The sequence below is a fragment of the Prionailurus bengalensis genome, chromosome A1 (assembly GCF_016509475.1).
Source record: "Prionailurus bengalensis isolate Pbe53 chromosome A1, Fcat_Pben_1.1_paternal_pri, whole genome shotgun sequence".
Classification (NCBI taxonomy): Eukaryota; Metazoa; Chordata; class Mammalia; order Carnivora; family Felidae; genus Prionailurus; species Prionailurus bengalensis.
In genome coordinates, this window is record NC_057343.1 from 155,443 (window position 1) to 170,845 (window position 15,403).

General features: G+C 46.7%; 1 protein-coding gene across 1 annotated transcript; it reads left to right on the top strand.

The window, feature by feature from the left end:
- Nucleotides 1-1,708: 1,708 nt before the first annotated feature.
- Nucleotides 1,709-14,415, top strand: PTPN18 (protein tyrosine phosphatase non-receptor type 18; the record flags this gene model as incomplete). Its single annotated transcript, XM_043602261.1, is given in 15 exon segments — nucleotides 1,709-1,874; nucleotides 2,407-2,483; nucleotides 2,563-2,659; nucleotides 2,769-2,812; nucleotides 9,862-9,924; nucleotides 10,511-10,548; nucleotides 10,550-10,565; nucleotides 10,779-10,921; nucleotides 11,835-11,876; nucleotides 11,951-12,056; nucleotides 12,142-12,329; nucleotides 12,568-12,635; nucleotides 12,955-13,506; nucleotides 13,935-14,009; nucleotides 14,218-14,415. Coding segments are annotated over 15 exon segments (1,743 nt in total), but the record flags the coding sequence as incomplete, so codon positions are not given.
- Between the last annotated feature and the right edge of the window lie 988 nt (nucleotides 14,416-15,403).

Here is a 15,403-nt window from a genome sequence, read left to right on the forward strand (position 1 = left end):
TTGGAAGGTTGGCCCCGGGCTTCCAAGCAAGAGGAAGCGTCCGCGGGATTGTGCGGTGTCACCCGACGTGCCCCGCGCGCAGACCAAGCGAGGCGCGGGCGCCGGACTCAGTCCCGCCGCACAGCCGCAGGCGACCCGCCGCGCTGGCTGCTTCGGGTCCCAGAGCCTGCGGGCGCTACCAGGGCGAGCTCCCGACGCCTTGGCCGAGGGGCGCGCCCTGCTGGCTGTCGCGCGATTCCATTGGGTCGCATGGTCGGAGGCGGGGCCTCCGCTGCCAGCCGCGCCTCCAGCATGCTGGATACTGGCTACTGGCTCGGGGCTCAGTCCTCGGACACGACGTAGCTAGCCCGCGGCGTCTGAGCCGCAGCTGGGACGTGGCGCGGAGCGGAGCGTCCGGGAGCAGCTGGAGGCGGGCTGCCGGGAGGAGGTGGCCCTTGCCGGCGAGTTCAGCGTGAGCTGGCGAGAGCGGGCCGCCAGACGGTGCGCTTCTCCGGAACCGCGCACAGCCGTGGCTTCCATGACCTCGTCCTGCTCCAGAACCGCGTACGGCCCTGGCTCTCATGACCAGGTCCCGTTCCGGAGCCGCGCACACCCCTGATTCTCGTGACCTCGTCCTGCTCCGGAACCGCGCACACCCCTTCCTCCCGTGACGGCGTCCGACTCTGGAACCGCGCACACCCCTGGCTCATGACCTCGTCCGGCTCCGGAACCGCGCACACCCCTGCCTCCCATGACCGCATCCCGCTCCGGAACCGCGCACACTCCGGGCTCCCGTGACCTCGTCCCACTGCCGGGCAGCAACAGAAGACCGCGCAGCAAGGGAAGGCAGGCGCAGGCTCAAGCTGGAAGCTGATCACCAGGGCCTCTCTGGGAAGGAAACGGTTGGGGGAAGAGGAGCGCAGAGGCCCCGCTGAGGCGGGTGTGGTCGCCGCGCTCTGATAGACGCTGTGGCCTCGGGTGCTTCACGTGGCCCCTCTGGCGTTGGTTTCTCGGGTGAAATGCGGCCCTTGCCGACTAAAGTGGCGTGAGGAACTGGTGTAGGTTAAAAGAGCGCCTAGCACATCTTGAGCGCTCACTTTGTAGGCGTCTTTGTCACTAGTTATAAACACTCTCAACGTTACAGGGGGGAGGTGCAAGCCGTGCATAAGGAACGGTAATGCAGCATCGTAGGCATTTGGTAGGTGTTACTTATCATCGTCTGATTATGAGTAGCTGAGGAGGATAGTAATACAGTCGCCACTAATAACAATCTAACAGTAACAAGGTATCTGTAATATTTTGTTACATAAGTAATGTTATACGTTATAATTCATATACAGTGTATATTGTTATATGTATCATATATCATGCTTGTTAAATACATACTACGTTACAGTTATTGTTTGCAATACAATACAATTGGGTGTATAGGGTAGATGCAGAGAGGTCTGAATACCGCCCTCACCGTGCCACTTCCTGGGGGGGGGGACTTTTGCCAAGTCACTCAACCATGTGGTGGTGCCTCAGCTTTCTTACCTACGCGGTGGGGACATCAATAATAGTACCCACTTGGGGAAGACCTGGCGATGACTCAATGCCATTGGCACAGAGAAGGCGCGTGGTCACTACCATTAGCAGGGCACCATGCTTTCCGGAAAAGTCTGCATTCGCCTCTCACAGGCCACGTGCTTTGTGTCCCTACAAGCCACTCTGTGCCCCAGGACTTTGATCTGGTTCCTCTTTTCCTTCTCCCTCCCCTGGTCTGCTTGTTGTGCCTCCCAACCAGGACATCCAGGCCTGCTTAGCCACATGGAAGACTGAGCCTGTGCACTCCACCCAGGCTGGCAGTCGGCCAGGGAATGTGAGGAAAAACCACCACAAAGATGTGCTTCCAAGTAAGTCAGGGGCTTTCAGGAGTAGATGGGGCTCTGCACCCACCCCTCACCGCAGCACAGTCCAGTCCACCCCAGTTTGCTCCCAGAGCACTCCCTCCCCCGTCCTTGCCAATCCTTGCAGTGGCTGCCTTTCTTTCTTTTGTTCTTTTAAGTTTATTTATTTATTTATTTATTTATTTATTTATTTATTTATTTATTTATTTTGAGAGAGACAGTGTGAGCAGGGGAGGGGCAGAGAGAGAGAGAGAGAGGGAGAGAGAGAAAATCCCAAGCAGGCTCCATGCTGCCACCTGTGGGAGCCCCACTCCAGGCTCCACTGGAATTCACCAACTCTGAGACATGACCTGAGCTGAAACCAAGAGCGGGAGGCATAATGAACTGAATCACCCAGGCACCCCCGTGGCTGCCTTTCTCCTGAGCAGCTCATGAGTATACCTAGGTGGACCCCTGCTGCGTGTGCAGCATCCCTGCTGGCTTTCATCCAGGAGGCTGTCAGGGGCTTGGTGCCTTTTCTCATCTCTCCCACTGGCAGATGATCAGGCACCAGTGGTCCTGTCCCTGCTCCAGGAGGAGGGACACGGCCACTACATCAATGGCAACTTCATCCAAGTCAGGCTGGGAGTCAGGGACAGGGTGGACATGGTGGGGGTGACAACAGGATCTGGGTGGTGAACTTAGCCTTTATCAGGGAGCAGACGGAAGCCGGGCCTATATTACCACACAGGGACCCCTGCCTCACACCTTGCTAGACTTCTGGCGCCTGGTCTGGGAGTTTGGGGTCAAGGTTAGCTTTGGGCGGGGGGGGGGGGGGGAGCTAACATTCTGAGTCCTCCCTTGGCCTTGTTTTTCCTGTCCCCAAATCATTCCTCTCTCCCCTTATCTTTCGTGTCTCCATGATCCTGAAGGCATGTCGAGAAATGGAGAATGGGCAGGTAGGTGTTCTCAGCTCTCTAGAATGCATTTCCTTGTGCAGGGAGAAGGCAAGAGAAATCTTGCTAGCACCTCCCTAATGCTACTACTGAAAGGCCCAGTTCTTGGAGTGACTCCACTATTGCTCTTTAATTTTTTTGTTGCTGTCTTTCGTCTTATTCATGGTGCTTATCCCTGCAGTGTTCACAACCCCTCTACTGCTGGGCTTCCCACCCCAAATCTGCACCATAGACCATCAGGTCCTATACCCTGGCTTCCCTGGTACAGCTCTGATGTCTTTTTGCCTCTCCTTCCTTCACTCTGCTCTAGCCAGTTTGGCCTTTGCTGTTCCTCAGATGTGTCAGGGATGGCTCTGCCTCAGAGCCTGTGCCTTGGCTGTTCCCTCTGCCTGGAACATTCAAGGCTACTTCCTCCATGAGGCCTTCCTGGATCTTACATCATTTAAAACTCCCAGAACTCCCACTCTCCTTCCCTGTCCTATTTTCCTTTTTGCCTCACAGTTCTTCCCACTTCTAGCATACAAGGTAATCTACACATTGTTTATTCTCCATCTTCCTGATAAGAAGGAAAGTCCAGGAGGGCAGGGATCTCTATTTTGCCTGTTAGCATAAATTAGTTCCTCAGTAAACATATCAGCATCGAAGGCACATGATTCTACATTCTGGCCTGCATGGACAGGGTTGTGGGGTGGGTAAGTACTGCCCCAGGCGAATGGCTGATCATGGAGTATGCACAATCTGTAGTGACGTCTATTTTTCATTCCTGACTTTGGTAATTTGTGGTCGGCGTCTGTCACTCCTTAAGTCAGTCTGGCTAGAGTAAAGATGGGCAAACTTTAGCTGTTGTAGTAGGTCTGTCTTGCAGCCTTTTTCTTTTTTTTCTTGTAAATAAAATGTGTTAGAATATAGCCACACTCATATGTTTATATATCATGTATACCTGCTTTCATACTACAATGGCAGATTTCAGTAGTTTCAAGATGGGTAGATTGAATGGCTCACAAAGTGTAAAGTAGTTATTTATTATCTGGGCCTTCATAGGAAATGTTAGCCATCTCTGGGCTAGAGGTTTATCAGCTGTATTAATTTTTTTTCAAAGCAGCAGCTTTGGGCTTTACTCATTTTCTTTATTTTTTTTCACTTCCGATTTCATGAATATCTTCTCTTCTTCATTTTTCCTTCCTAAAGGTTATTTAGGTTTAACTTGCTCTTATTTTCCTAATTTCTTAAACTTACATCATTGATTTGAAATTTTTCTTTTTTTATGTACAAGCATTTAGTGTTATTCACTTTTCTTTAAGCTTTAGCTACATCTCACAAACATGATAAGTTGTGTCTTCTCCAATTAGTTCAAAATATTTTCTAATTTCCCTTGTGGTTTCTTCTTTGACTCGTGGTATTTTACCACAGTTGTTCTTAGTTTCCAAATATTTGAGGATTTTCCCATATATCTTCCTGTTATTTTTAGTTAATTCCACTGTGGTCAAGGAACAACTTTATATGATTTCAATCTTGCTAAATGTACTGAAACTTGTTTTACGGCTATGAACATGGTCTACATTGGTAAATACTCTGGCACTCAGAAAGAATGTGTGTTCTGCTTTTGTTGGGCGGAATGCTCTATAAATATCAAGTCAGTCAAATTTACTGTGTCTTTGTTGACATTTTAATATTTTTGTATCTTTATTGTATTTTATAGATCTTAACTGATTACTTTTCTCTAAATGTTCTATCAAATGCTGAGAGAGCAGTGAAGTCTCCAGCTGTTCTATAATTGACAATTAGTATAATGTTATTTAAGTCCTATGTTTTGTATGGCCTTTTCGGAGGGGGTCTACTTGCCTTATTATTTGCTGAAATAATATTGAAATTTTCTAATTTTAAAATTATCTGGTTTGTCTTTTCAGTTCTGTCAGTTTCTGCTTCAGTTATTTTAAAAATCTGTAATTGAGTACATATACAGTTAGGATTATGTCTTCCTGATGAATCAATCCCTTTTCCAATATGTAAGGTCTCTTTTTATCTCTGGCAATATTCCTTTTTCTGAAGTGTACTTTGATATTAATACAGCCATTTAAATTACTCAGGTGTGCATATCTTTTTCCATTCTTTTACTTTTTTAAAAAATCTATGTTCATCCTTATTTTTATTTTTTTGAGTTTATTTATTTTGAGAGAGAGAGAGAGAGAGAGAGAGAGAGAGTGTGTGTGGGGGGGGGGGCAGAAAGAGAGAGAAAGAGAATCCCAAGCAGGCCCTGAGTTCTCAGCGCAGAGCCCCACTGTGGACTTGATCTCACTGAACGTGAGATCATGACCTGAGCCAATATCAAGAGTCAGATGCTTAATAGACTGAGCCACCCAGGCACCCCCATCATTATTTTTAAAGTGTCATGTAGGTGGCATATTGTAGGGACTTACTTTAGTATTCAGTCTGACAATTTCTGCCTTTATTTGGAGTATTTAGTTGTTAATATAATTATCAGTAATGTTGAATTTAAACCTACCATCTTTCTGTTTTCTATTTGTTCCATCTGTTCTTTGTCCCTTCATTCTTCTTCTCTGTCTTCTTTCAGACTGAGAATTTTTATGAATTCATTTCATAGTCATTATTGACTTATTAGCTATACCTCTTTGTATTATGTACTTAGTGGTGGCTTTGGAGTTTACAAGTTAGGTCTAATTTATCACAGCAAATAATATTATACCATTTCATTTAAAATATAGGAACTTTAGCATATTTCAGTTTTCCCATTCCATGCTTCACGTTATTGTCGCCATAGATTTTAATTCTAAATATGAAATACTCTACCATACACTGCTATTATTTTTGCTTTAGATTATCTTTTACTTAATTTTTTAATTTTTTATTTTAACTCCAGTGTAGTTAGCATACAGTGTTAGTTACAGTGTACAACGTAGTGATTCAAAAATTCTATACATTACTCAGTGGTCATCAAGATAAGCATACTCTTAATCCCTTTTACCCGTTTTACCCATTCCCCCTTCCCCACCTCCCCTCTGGTAATCATCAGTTTGTTCTCTATATTTGAGTCTGTTTTATGGTTTCTCTCTTTTTTTTCTTCGTTCGTTTGTTTTGTTTCTTAAGTTCCACATGTGACTGAAATCATATGGTATTTGTCTTTCTCTGACTTACTTCGCTTAGCACTGTACCCTCTAGATCCATCCATGTTGTTGCAAATAGCAAAATTTCATTCTTTTCTATAGCTGAATATCTTCTTTATCTATTCATCTATTGATGGACACTTGGGCTGCTTCCATAACTTGGCTATTGTAAATAATTCTGTAAAAAACACAGGGGTGCATATATCATTTTGAATTAATGTTTTCATATTCTTTCATATTCTCAAATACCAAGTACTGCGATTACTGGATCATAGGGTATCATGTCATCTGCTAATAGTGAAAGTTTTACTTCTTTCTTACCAATTTGGGTGCCTTTTATTTCCTTTTCTTTCTGATTGCTGTGGCAAAATTAAAACCTTCTGTACAGCAAAGGAAACAACAACAAAACTAAAGGGCAACCTACACTGAATGGGAGAAGATATTTGCAAATGGCATATCCAATAAAGAGTTAGTATCCAAAATATATAGAGAACTGATGCAAGTCAACAGCCAAAAAACAAATAATCCAATTAAAAAATGGACAGAAGGCATAAACAGACATTTTCTTTTCTTTAAGTTTTAATTTAAATTCTAGTTAGTTAACATATAGTGTAATATTGGTTTCAGGAGTTAATTTAGTGATTCATCACTTACATATACCACACAGTGCTCATCATAACAAGTACCCTCCTTAATACCCATCACCCGTTTAGCCCATCCCCCCACCCACCTCCCTCCATCAATCCTGAGTTTGTTTTCTATAGTTAAGAATCTCTTATGGTTTGCTTCCCTCTCTCTTTTTCCCCCCTTCCCCTATGTTCATCTGTTTTGTTTCTTAAATTCCACACATGAGTGAAATCATAAGATATTTGTCTTTGTCTGACTTATTTCACTTAGCATAATACACTGTAGCTCCATCCATATCATTGCAAATGGCAAGATTTCATTCTTTTTGATGGCCAAATAATATTCCATTGTATGCATATACCCCATCTTCTTTATCCATTCATCAGTCGATGGACATTTGGGCTCTCTCCATAGTTTGGTTACTGTTGATAATGCTGCTACAAATATCGGGGTGCATGTACCCCCTTGAATATGTATTTCTGTATCCTTTGGGTAAATACCTACTGGCGCAATTGCTGGGTCATAGGGTAGTTCTATTTTTAACTTTTTGAGGAACCTCCATCCTGTTCTCCAGAGTGGCTTCACCAGTTTGTGTCCCTACCAACAGTACAAGAGGGTTCCTCTTTCTCCACATCCTCGCCAACATCTGTTGTTTCCCATGTTGTTAGTTTTAGCCATTCTGACAGGTGTGAGGTGGCATCTCATCGTGGTTTTGATTTGTATTTCCTTGATGATGAGTGATGTTGAGCATCTTTTCATGTGTCTGTTAGCCATCTGGATGTCTTCTTTGGAAAAATGTCTATTCATTCCCTCTGCCCATTTTTTAGCTGGATTATTTGTTTTTTGGGTGCTGAGTTTGATAAGTTCTTTGTAGATTTTGGATACTAACCCTTTATCAGATATGTCATTTGCAAATAACTTCTCCCATTCCATAGGCTGCCTTTTAGTTTTGTTGAGTGTTTCCTTTGCTGTGCAGAAGCTTTTTATCTTGATGAAACACTAATACTCCATTTTTGCTTTAGTTTCCCTTACTTCCAGTGATTTGTCTGGTAAGAAGTTGCTCCCGCTGAGGTCAAAGAAATTGCTGCCTGTATTCTCCTCTATGGTTTTGATGGTTTCATGTCTCACATTTAGGTCTTTCGTCCACTTTGAATTTATTTTTGTGGGTCCAGTTTCATTCTTCTGCATGTTGCCATCCCATTTTCCCAACACCATTTGTTGAAGAGACTGTCATTTTTCCATTGGATATTCTTTCCTGCTTTGTTGAAGATTAGTTGACCATATAGTTATGGGCCCATTTTTGGGTTTTCTATTCTGTTCCATTGATCTCTGTGTCTGTTTTGTGCCAGTACCATATTGCCTTGATTACTATAGTTTTGTAATATAGCTTGAAGTCCAGAATCATGGTGCCTCCAGCTTTGCATTTCTGTTTCAGTATTGCTTTGGCTATTTGGGATCTTGTGTGGCTCCATACAAATTTTAGGATTGTTTGTTCTAGCTCTGTGAAAAAATGCTGTTGGTATTTTGATAGGGATTGCATTAAATATGTAGATTTCCTTGGGTATAGACATTTTAACAATGTTTGTTGTTCCAATCTGTGAGCATGGAGTGTTTTTCCAGTTTTTTGTGTCCTCTTTCATTTCTTTCATAAGACTTGTATAGTTTTCAGAGTACAGATCTTTTACCTCTTTGGTTAGGCTTATTTCTAGGTATCTTGTGGGTCTTGGCACAATTATAAATGGAATCAGTTCTTTGATTTCTTTTTCTGCTGCTTCATTATTGGTGTATAGAAATGCAATAGTTTTCTGTACATTGATTTTATATCCTGTGATTTTGCTGAAATAAGTTCTGGCAATATTTTTGGTGGAGGCTTTCAGGCTTTCTACATGGAGTATCATGTCATCTGCAAATAGTGAAGGCTTGACTTCTTCCTTGCCAGTTTGGCTGACTTTTGTTTCTTTTTGTTATCTGATGTTCATTTTATCCCCAGTCATTTTTTTTCTTTTTTCCACTTTAAATAGTTTCCATTGCTATGTCGTCATGGTCTTTTTTTAATTGTTTCTTCTATGTCTAATCTACTATTAGACAGTGAATTTTTTATTTTATGTATTTTATTTTTCCTCTCTAGAAGTTCCATTTAGGTCTTCTTTATACCTTTTGTTTCACTTTCATCATGTTCATGTTTGCCTTTTCATCTTCAAGTATAATTAAAATGTTTTTAAAAATTGTTTAAAGGTCTATTCTTTCCTCATCCCTACCGGATCTTGTCTTCACTGATTTTTCTCCTGGTTAGGGATTTTGTTGTTTGCTAGTGTGTCTAGTAAATTTTTATTGGATGCTTGACATTTTTAATTTTACACAGGTCACTGTTGGATTTTATTGTCTTCCTTTAAAGAGTGTTGGACTTTTTCTGGAGGGTAGTTAAGTTACTTTTTGATGTTTGATCATTTTAAGGTTTGTTTTTAAGCTTTTGTAGGGCAGGTCTAGAGTGGCCTTTATTCTGGAACTAATTTCACTCTACTCCTAAAGTGTGGTCTTTTTTGATTCCCTACTAAATGCCCTTATAGTCAGTCAGGTCTCTCCACTCAGGCTGGAAGGAATGTAAATTATTTCTGTCCCATTATGAACATTGCAGGGAATGTTCATCTTATAGGTCCCTAGTTATTCTCCTTTCTTGGGAAGTTATTCTTGCCTAGTTTCATGACATATTTGCTCAGATTATTACTCAGCTAAAAATAGTCAAGGGGACCATATGCAGACTTCTGGAGGTTTGTTTGTTTACTTTTGTTTGCATATCTCTGTTCTTTCCAGGACTCTGCCCTTCAAATTCTAGCTGCCTTCTCCTCCCTTAGCCATAATCTCTGGCTCCTCAACTCGGTGGGATCTCTGGACTCCCCATGTCCTGCAGCCTGGTGACTGCCTCTAGGGAGTAAGCTGGAGTAGTCATAAGATTTAACCCATGTGTTTCCCTTTGTTCAGTGATCACAATCCTGCAATGCCTGTGGTCCAATGTCTGAAAATAGCGGCTCATAAAAAACATATCCAGTTTTTTTAGTTGCTTACAGTATGAGAATATTCTGGCCTGTCTTCCTCCTGCATAGTCAGAAGCTCAAGTCACCACTATGTCTGTGTGTGTTTAATCTGACAAGGCTCTGCCAGCTGGCCTGCACTATAGCTGCAGCTGTCTGTGCTTCCAGCAGCAATGCCTGAGGTGTCCTGTGAGAGTGTGGACGTATTGAGCTAGAACTCTAAAGCAGACTGCCCCTCTTTATTCCTTGCCCTTTCTCCCTTACCTTTTTGAAAAAAAAGTGTGAGCATTACTGGGACCAAGAACAGGAACCACTACAGATTGGACTATTCTGCATCGTGCTGGTAAGCTGGAGCAGAGGTGGGAACAGTGTTTTATGGAGTCTTGAATGTTAGGGAGGTTTCACAGAAGATTCTCAGGATGGAAGGCTTTTGGGCTGAGCCTGAAAGGATGAACAGTTTTCCCACAGCCCCCTCACACTTATTAGTATGCAAATAGTCATAACTCAATACATGCATTCATTTTGCATTTTAACTATGATCATGATTATCTCTGTTATACAAATGTGCCTTGTTAAGTTCTTAAAATCCTTATTTCCCTTAACATTTCAAAAGTCAGGAAAATCTGTCACCTCAAGTCATACATACAGTTGGTACATGAGAAGTGCAATAAAACTCTTGTAGAACAAAAGAAATCTCTTTTTTTCACTATAAATGAGCTTGCTGGGGTGTTTAATCATATTTCCTCTTTCCCTCCTCCATCAAATGTTTCCTTCAGGAAAGCCATGGGGGATGTTTGAGCTGAATGCGTTTTAAAAACAATGTTGTTTGACTTTGATTTTTAATCAGAAATGCTTTGTTTTCTGTAAATGTCTTTTGGCACCTGTAGTCTTTGTTCTCCCTTCTCTTCCCACCTGCCCCACATCCTCAGACAAGGGAGACATGGCTGAACACAGACATCATACTCTTAGGTCACCTTTCAGAAGGTACTGAAAAGGGAGGAGGAGGCTCCCATATGGGGAGAGCTGTTTTCTGTCTCCATTTTCTCATCTGTAAAATGGGCATTAGCAATAGTACTTCTCTTCTCAGTTATTATCTGTTGGATTTAAATGAAAGATGTTTAGAATTGAGCCTGACATGTAGTAGGTACTCATAAATGTTTTTTTTTAATTATTTGTCCCTCTTTTCCTGTGTTTCAGGAATACCGATCTGTGTACCAGCTGTAATATATGTCCTGGCCAGACAGAGGAGTCACTAGCAATCCTGAACATGTGCTCACCATGGCGGAGGAAGCCCATCACCTCCAGGGATATGGCCCCAGGCCCGTCTGTGTCCACTGCAGGTTTAAGAAATGGGTTTTATGGGAGTGTGGTGAGACAGAGGTGACTGGGAGTCACCTGACTGGGAGTGGGGGAGGGAGGCAGGGAGGCCAGTGCAGAACTTGGAGCCAGTCTTGCAGATTGAGTGCCTCTTTTTTTTTTTAATACACTTATTGTCAAATTGGTTTCCATACAACACCCAGTGCTCATCCCAACAGATGCCCCCCCAATGCCCATCACCCACTTTCCCCTCCCTCCCACCCGCCATCAACCCTCAGTTTATTCTCAGTTTTTAAGAGTCTCTTATGGTTTGGCTCCCTCCCTCTCTAACTTCCCCCCCCCCTCCCCTCCCCCATGGTCTTCTGTTAAGTTTCTCAGGATCCACATAAGAGTGAAAACATATGGTATCTGTCTTTCTCTGTATGACTTATTTCACAGAGAGCATAACACTCTCCAGTTCCATCCATGTTGCTACAAAAGGCCATATTTCATTCTTTCTCATTACCAAGTAGGATTTCATTGTATATATAAACCACAACTTCTTTATCCATTTGTCAGGTGATGGACATTTAGGTTCTTTCCATAATTTGGTTATTGCTGAAAGTGCTGCTATAAACATTAAGGTACAAGTGCCCCTATGCATCAGCACTGAGTGCCTCTTGAGAAACCTGAGGCTACACTGCTCACACCACATCAACTGAAATTAGCATTTATTGGGCACCGACTGCCTGCTGGGGAGTAAGCACACAGTTGATGCTCAACAAATGTAAACAATTAAAAAGTGTTTTCTTTTAAATTGTAATTGGGGGATTCTGAGAATCAAAATGTGCTGCAGGGGATCCCCAGTTAGGGCCCTCACTGAAAACCCCAAATGCCTCATACAAGAGGGGTTGTGGGCAGGTCCTGACCCAGCTTACTCTTATTCTTGCTTGTCAGTGCAGGTTGTGGGTGAACAGGTGTCCGGTGCACTGTGGATTAAACAGGTGCTCTTGACCCAGGTATGAATAGGGCATGTTTGCTTGGGTGCAGTGCAGGCCCCATGGCCACCAGGTCCTGCTCATGTGTCTTCTTTCTCTCCACATGATCCCACCTAACTGCAGCCTCTTCAGCGTGGTCCTGGAGATGAGAAAGCAGCGGCCTGTAGCTGTGCAGACAAAGGTGAGAGCCTTAGTCTCCTCAATTCAAGGACACATGCCTCTTTCTCTTGTCTTCCCTTTTTGATGATTCCTCTTCCCCCACTGAGGAGGAGTACAGGAATAGGAACCTGGTGGTTCAGATGTTCTTCTCAGCACTCCACACCTCCAGCCCCCTTTACCAGAACTTCAAGGAGGTACCAAGGCCTCCTGCCTACTGTCTTCCTGTCCGCCATGAAACACCCTCAGAGACTAGGACCAGAGCAGAGGTCTGTGGACACCATCACTGCAGCATCTAGCCCCTGGACTCCCTCTGGGATCAGGGACTGACTATGATACCTACCTTTGTTCTCCTCCTTGTGACCTTATCAGACTCCGCCTCAGCTTACCCCCCAGAGTCCATGGTGACTTCCATCAGGGGTCTGGCAACTTTCCTCCACGCCTCGCAGCCTTCCCCTCCTGTCCTTCCCCAGAATTGTACCCCACTCTATGATGACGCCCTTTCCTTCCGGATCCTTCCCACCACACGCCATTAGCCTGGTGAGGTCCTCAGGCACCCAGCCCTATCTCCTCATTCTTCCCTTTCCAATTTCTCATGCCCAAGGTAACCCTTTCCTCGCCCTTTCAACACCGGCCCCTTCCTTGCTGTTCAATTTACCAAACATTCACTGGTTCGCTCTTTGCCTGCACTCTGGGAACCTGCCCCAAGACGACACTTTGATCCCAGAGATCTCATTGCCTCTGCTTCTAAGGCTCGCCTCAATGTTAGCCGTTTCCTTGCTTCCCCGGTCATTAACTTAGCAAATATTTCTTGATGCAGCCCACTTGTCAGGCGTCGTGTCAGGTGCTGGGGGCACAGACCCAACCTTCCTTTGCAGCAGAGATGTCACCCCTCCTCTTTAAGACTAGCTCTCCATCTTGAGGCCGTCCCTCCCTCCCCTTTACATGCCACTTCCTCATTCCTTTATTCAAACATCTGCACGACAGTACCACCCCGCAGTACCAATACGCTGCGCCCTCCACCCGCCAGGCTGGCCCCTTCCCTCCATCCACCAAACTAGCGGGGCCCTCCGGACGCACAGCGAGACGCCCCTCACCCAGAGGCCCCTCCCTCTCGCCTCGGAAACCCGCCCGCTCCCCCTCTCCCGACCCGCCAGCAGCCTCGGGCGGGAAGGAAGCGGGCGGTTTGCGCGCCGCGAGCCCTCCCCACCCCCTCCTTCCTCGGGCTCGGCGTCTTCACTTCCTCCCCGTCCGCCCCGCCCGCAGGAGCATCTGGGCGCCCGGGTCCCCGGCTCCCGCTATGGCCGACACGGACACGTACGCGGTGGTGCAGAAGCGCAGGGCGCCCCCGGGGGCCGAGGCGGGGGCGCCGGGGCGCGGCGCGGAGGAGGCGCCGCTCTACAGCCAGGTGCTGCCGCGCGCCCGGCGGCCTCAGGCGCGCGCAGAGGAGGCGCAGGGGGCGCCGCCCGGGCGCGGTGAGTCCGGGCCGCCGGGGTGTGGGCTGGGAGGGCCGGCGCCCGCCAGCTCCTGCGCCAGACGGCGTGTGGCCGGTGTGGAGGGCCCCGCGGCCTCGAGGACCCCCGCCCCTAAGGCCGGCCTGGTCACGGCCAAGGCTGACGTCGGTGCCTCTCCGGCCGCGCTTCTGGGACTGTTGCCCGCCCCGGCTCGGCCGGAAGTGCCCCAGGCCTAGCCGTGGCCCTAAGTCTGGGTCCGTTTCTCTGGCGACACCAGCTCGTCCGGACGGAGGTGGCCTTTGGCCCCGCCCCTACCGCGCCGGCCCCCAGGCCCCCACCCCCAACCCCTGGGAGCTTGGAGGATGAGGCTCTGCCCCGGGTGGGTTCCCGAGCTCCACGGGGCTGCCTGAATCGATCCGTGGGGGTGGGGGGTGGTTTTCTGCCCACAGTTCTGGCTGACCAAAGCCCCGCTGGGCCTGACGCCTACGAGGACGTGGTGGATGGAGCTCAGACCGGTGGGCTAGGTAAGTCAAAGCCTGGGTTGCTGGGATACCGCAGCTTGGACTGAAAACCAGGTGTTGGGGGTTTAGCGATAGTGGCATGGGGCTCCCACTCTCCGAGTCCTGTGGATGTGGCTGCAGTAAATCACAAGGGCCTGAAGGCTTGAGGATGACCTTCCACACATGTCCACACCTCAGCGTCTCCACGAAACCCACGGTGCCCTTCTTCCAGGCTTCAACCTGCGCATTGGAAGGCCTAAAGGGCCCCGGGACCCCCCTGCTGAGTGGACCCAGGTGTGAGTGCTGCACCCCTGCCTGCCTGTTGCCCCACATGGGCACCTGGACTGCTGACGGCCATTCTCTGCTGTGTGAAGTGTTGGGAATGGGAATGATGGTCCTGGATCAAAATAAAAGTTTCTCAGGGTGGAAATATGGGGCTTTGCCCCAGTGATTATAGCATTCAGGGCCTGAGGCTGGGGGAGGTAGCTGGGAGATAATGGCTAGTGAGACCACACTGAACAGATTCAATAATAAACATCAGGATGGGCCCAACCCCAGGGTACTAGGCAAGTTCCCCCAGGTGTGAAAGAGAAGATGGACAGATGGGCTTCTGGAAACTGCCCCCATCACCACATAATGGACTAGTTCATCTCAGTATCTGAGTCTCCCTCGCTCAGACATTCAGCTGGACACAGAGAAATGGGTGGGCCCTAAAAAGGACTGCTGGCTGCTCCTCCCTGCCCCCCACCATTTGGACGGATCCACGCCAGGCATAATAACCAAGCAGACTGATTTCAGACAGGTAAAAAATCCCCAGATGGGTTACACAGTCAGATGGGCCCCCAATCAGGACAAATACATAACCATACACCTAGACAGCCAGATTTCAGAGGACAGTCCACAGCCAGATGGATGGACCTCCAGTCAGATTAATAAACTAACACCTTGACCGATCACACCCAGCAAGAGAAACCATCAAAAAGACCCCTCTCCCAGATAGGCAGCTAGCCAGATACCAGTCAGATGGACCTCTAGGTGGACAGACTCCCAGACAGACATAAGCAAATCCTTAACTGAACAGACACACAGACATCCTCTCAGCTAGACAGACCCACCACCAAGTGGGCAGACTGACAGACCTAGTCAAACAGACTCCCAAGTAGCCAGATGGACTCCTAGCCAGCCAGATAGACCCTTGATTGCACAGACACCCCAACCAGCCAGACAGCCTTCCAACCAGGCAGATAGGTGGACTTCTAGACAGGTGGTTAGTCCCCACCAACTCATCAATTCCACAAAGCCCACAATTTAGCAGACAGATTGATGCACCACCATCTGGGAAGACTGCCAGGTAGATCCCCAAGCAGTCAACAGGCCAGAAAAGTAGACGGACCCTCAGGTAGATAAGCATCCTAAGC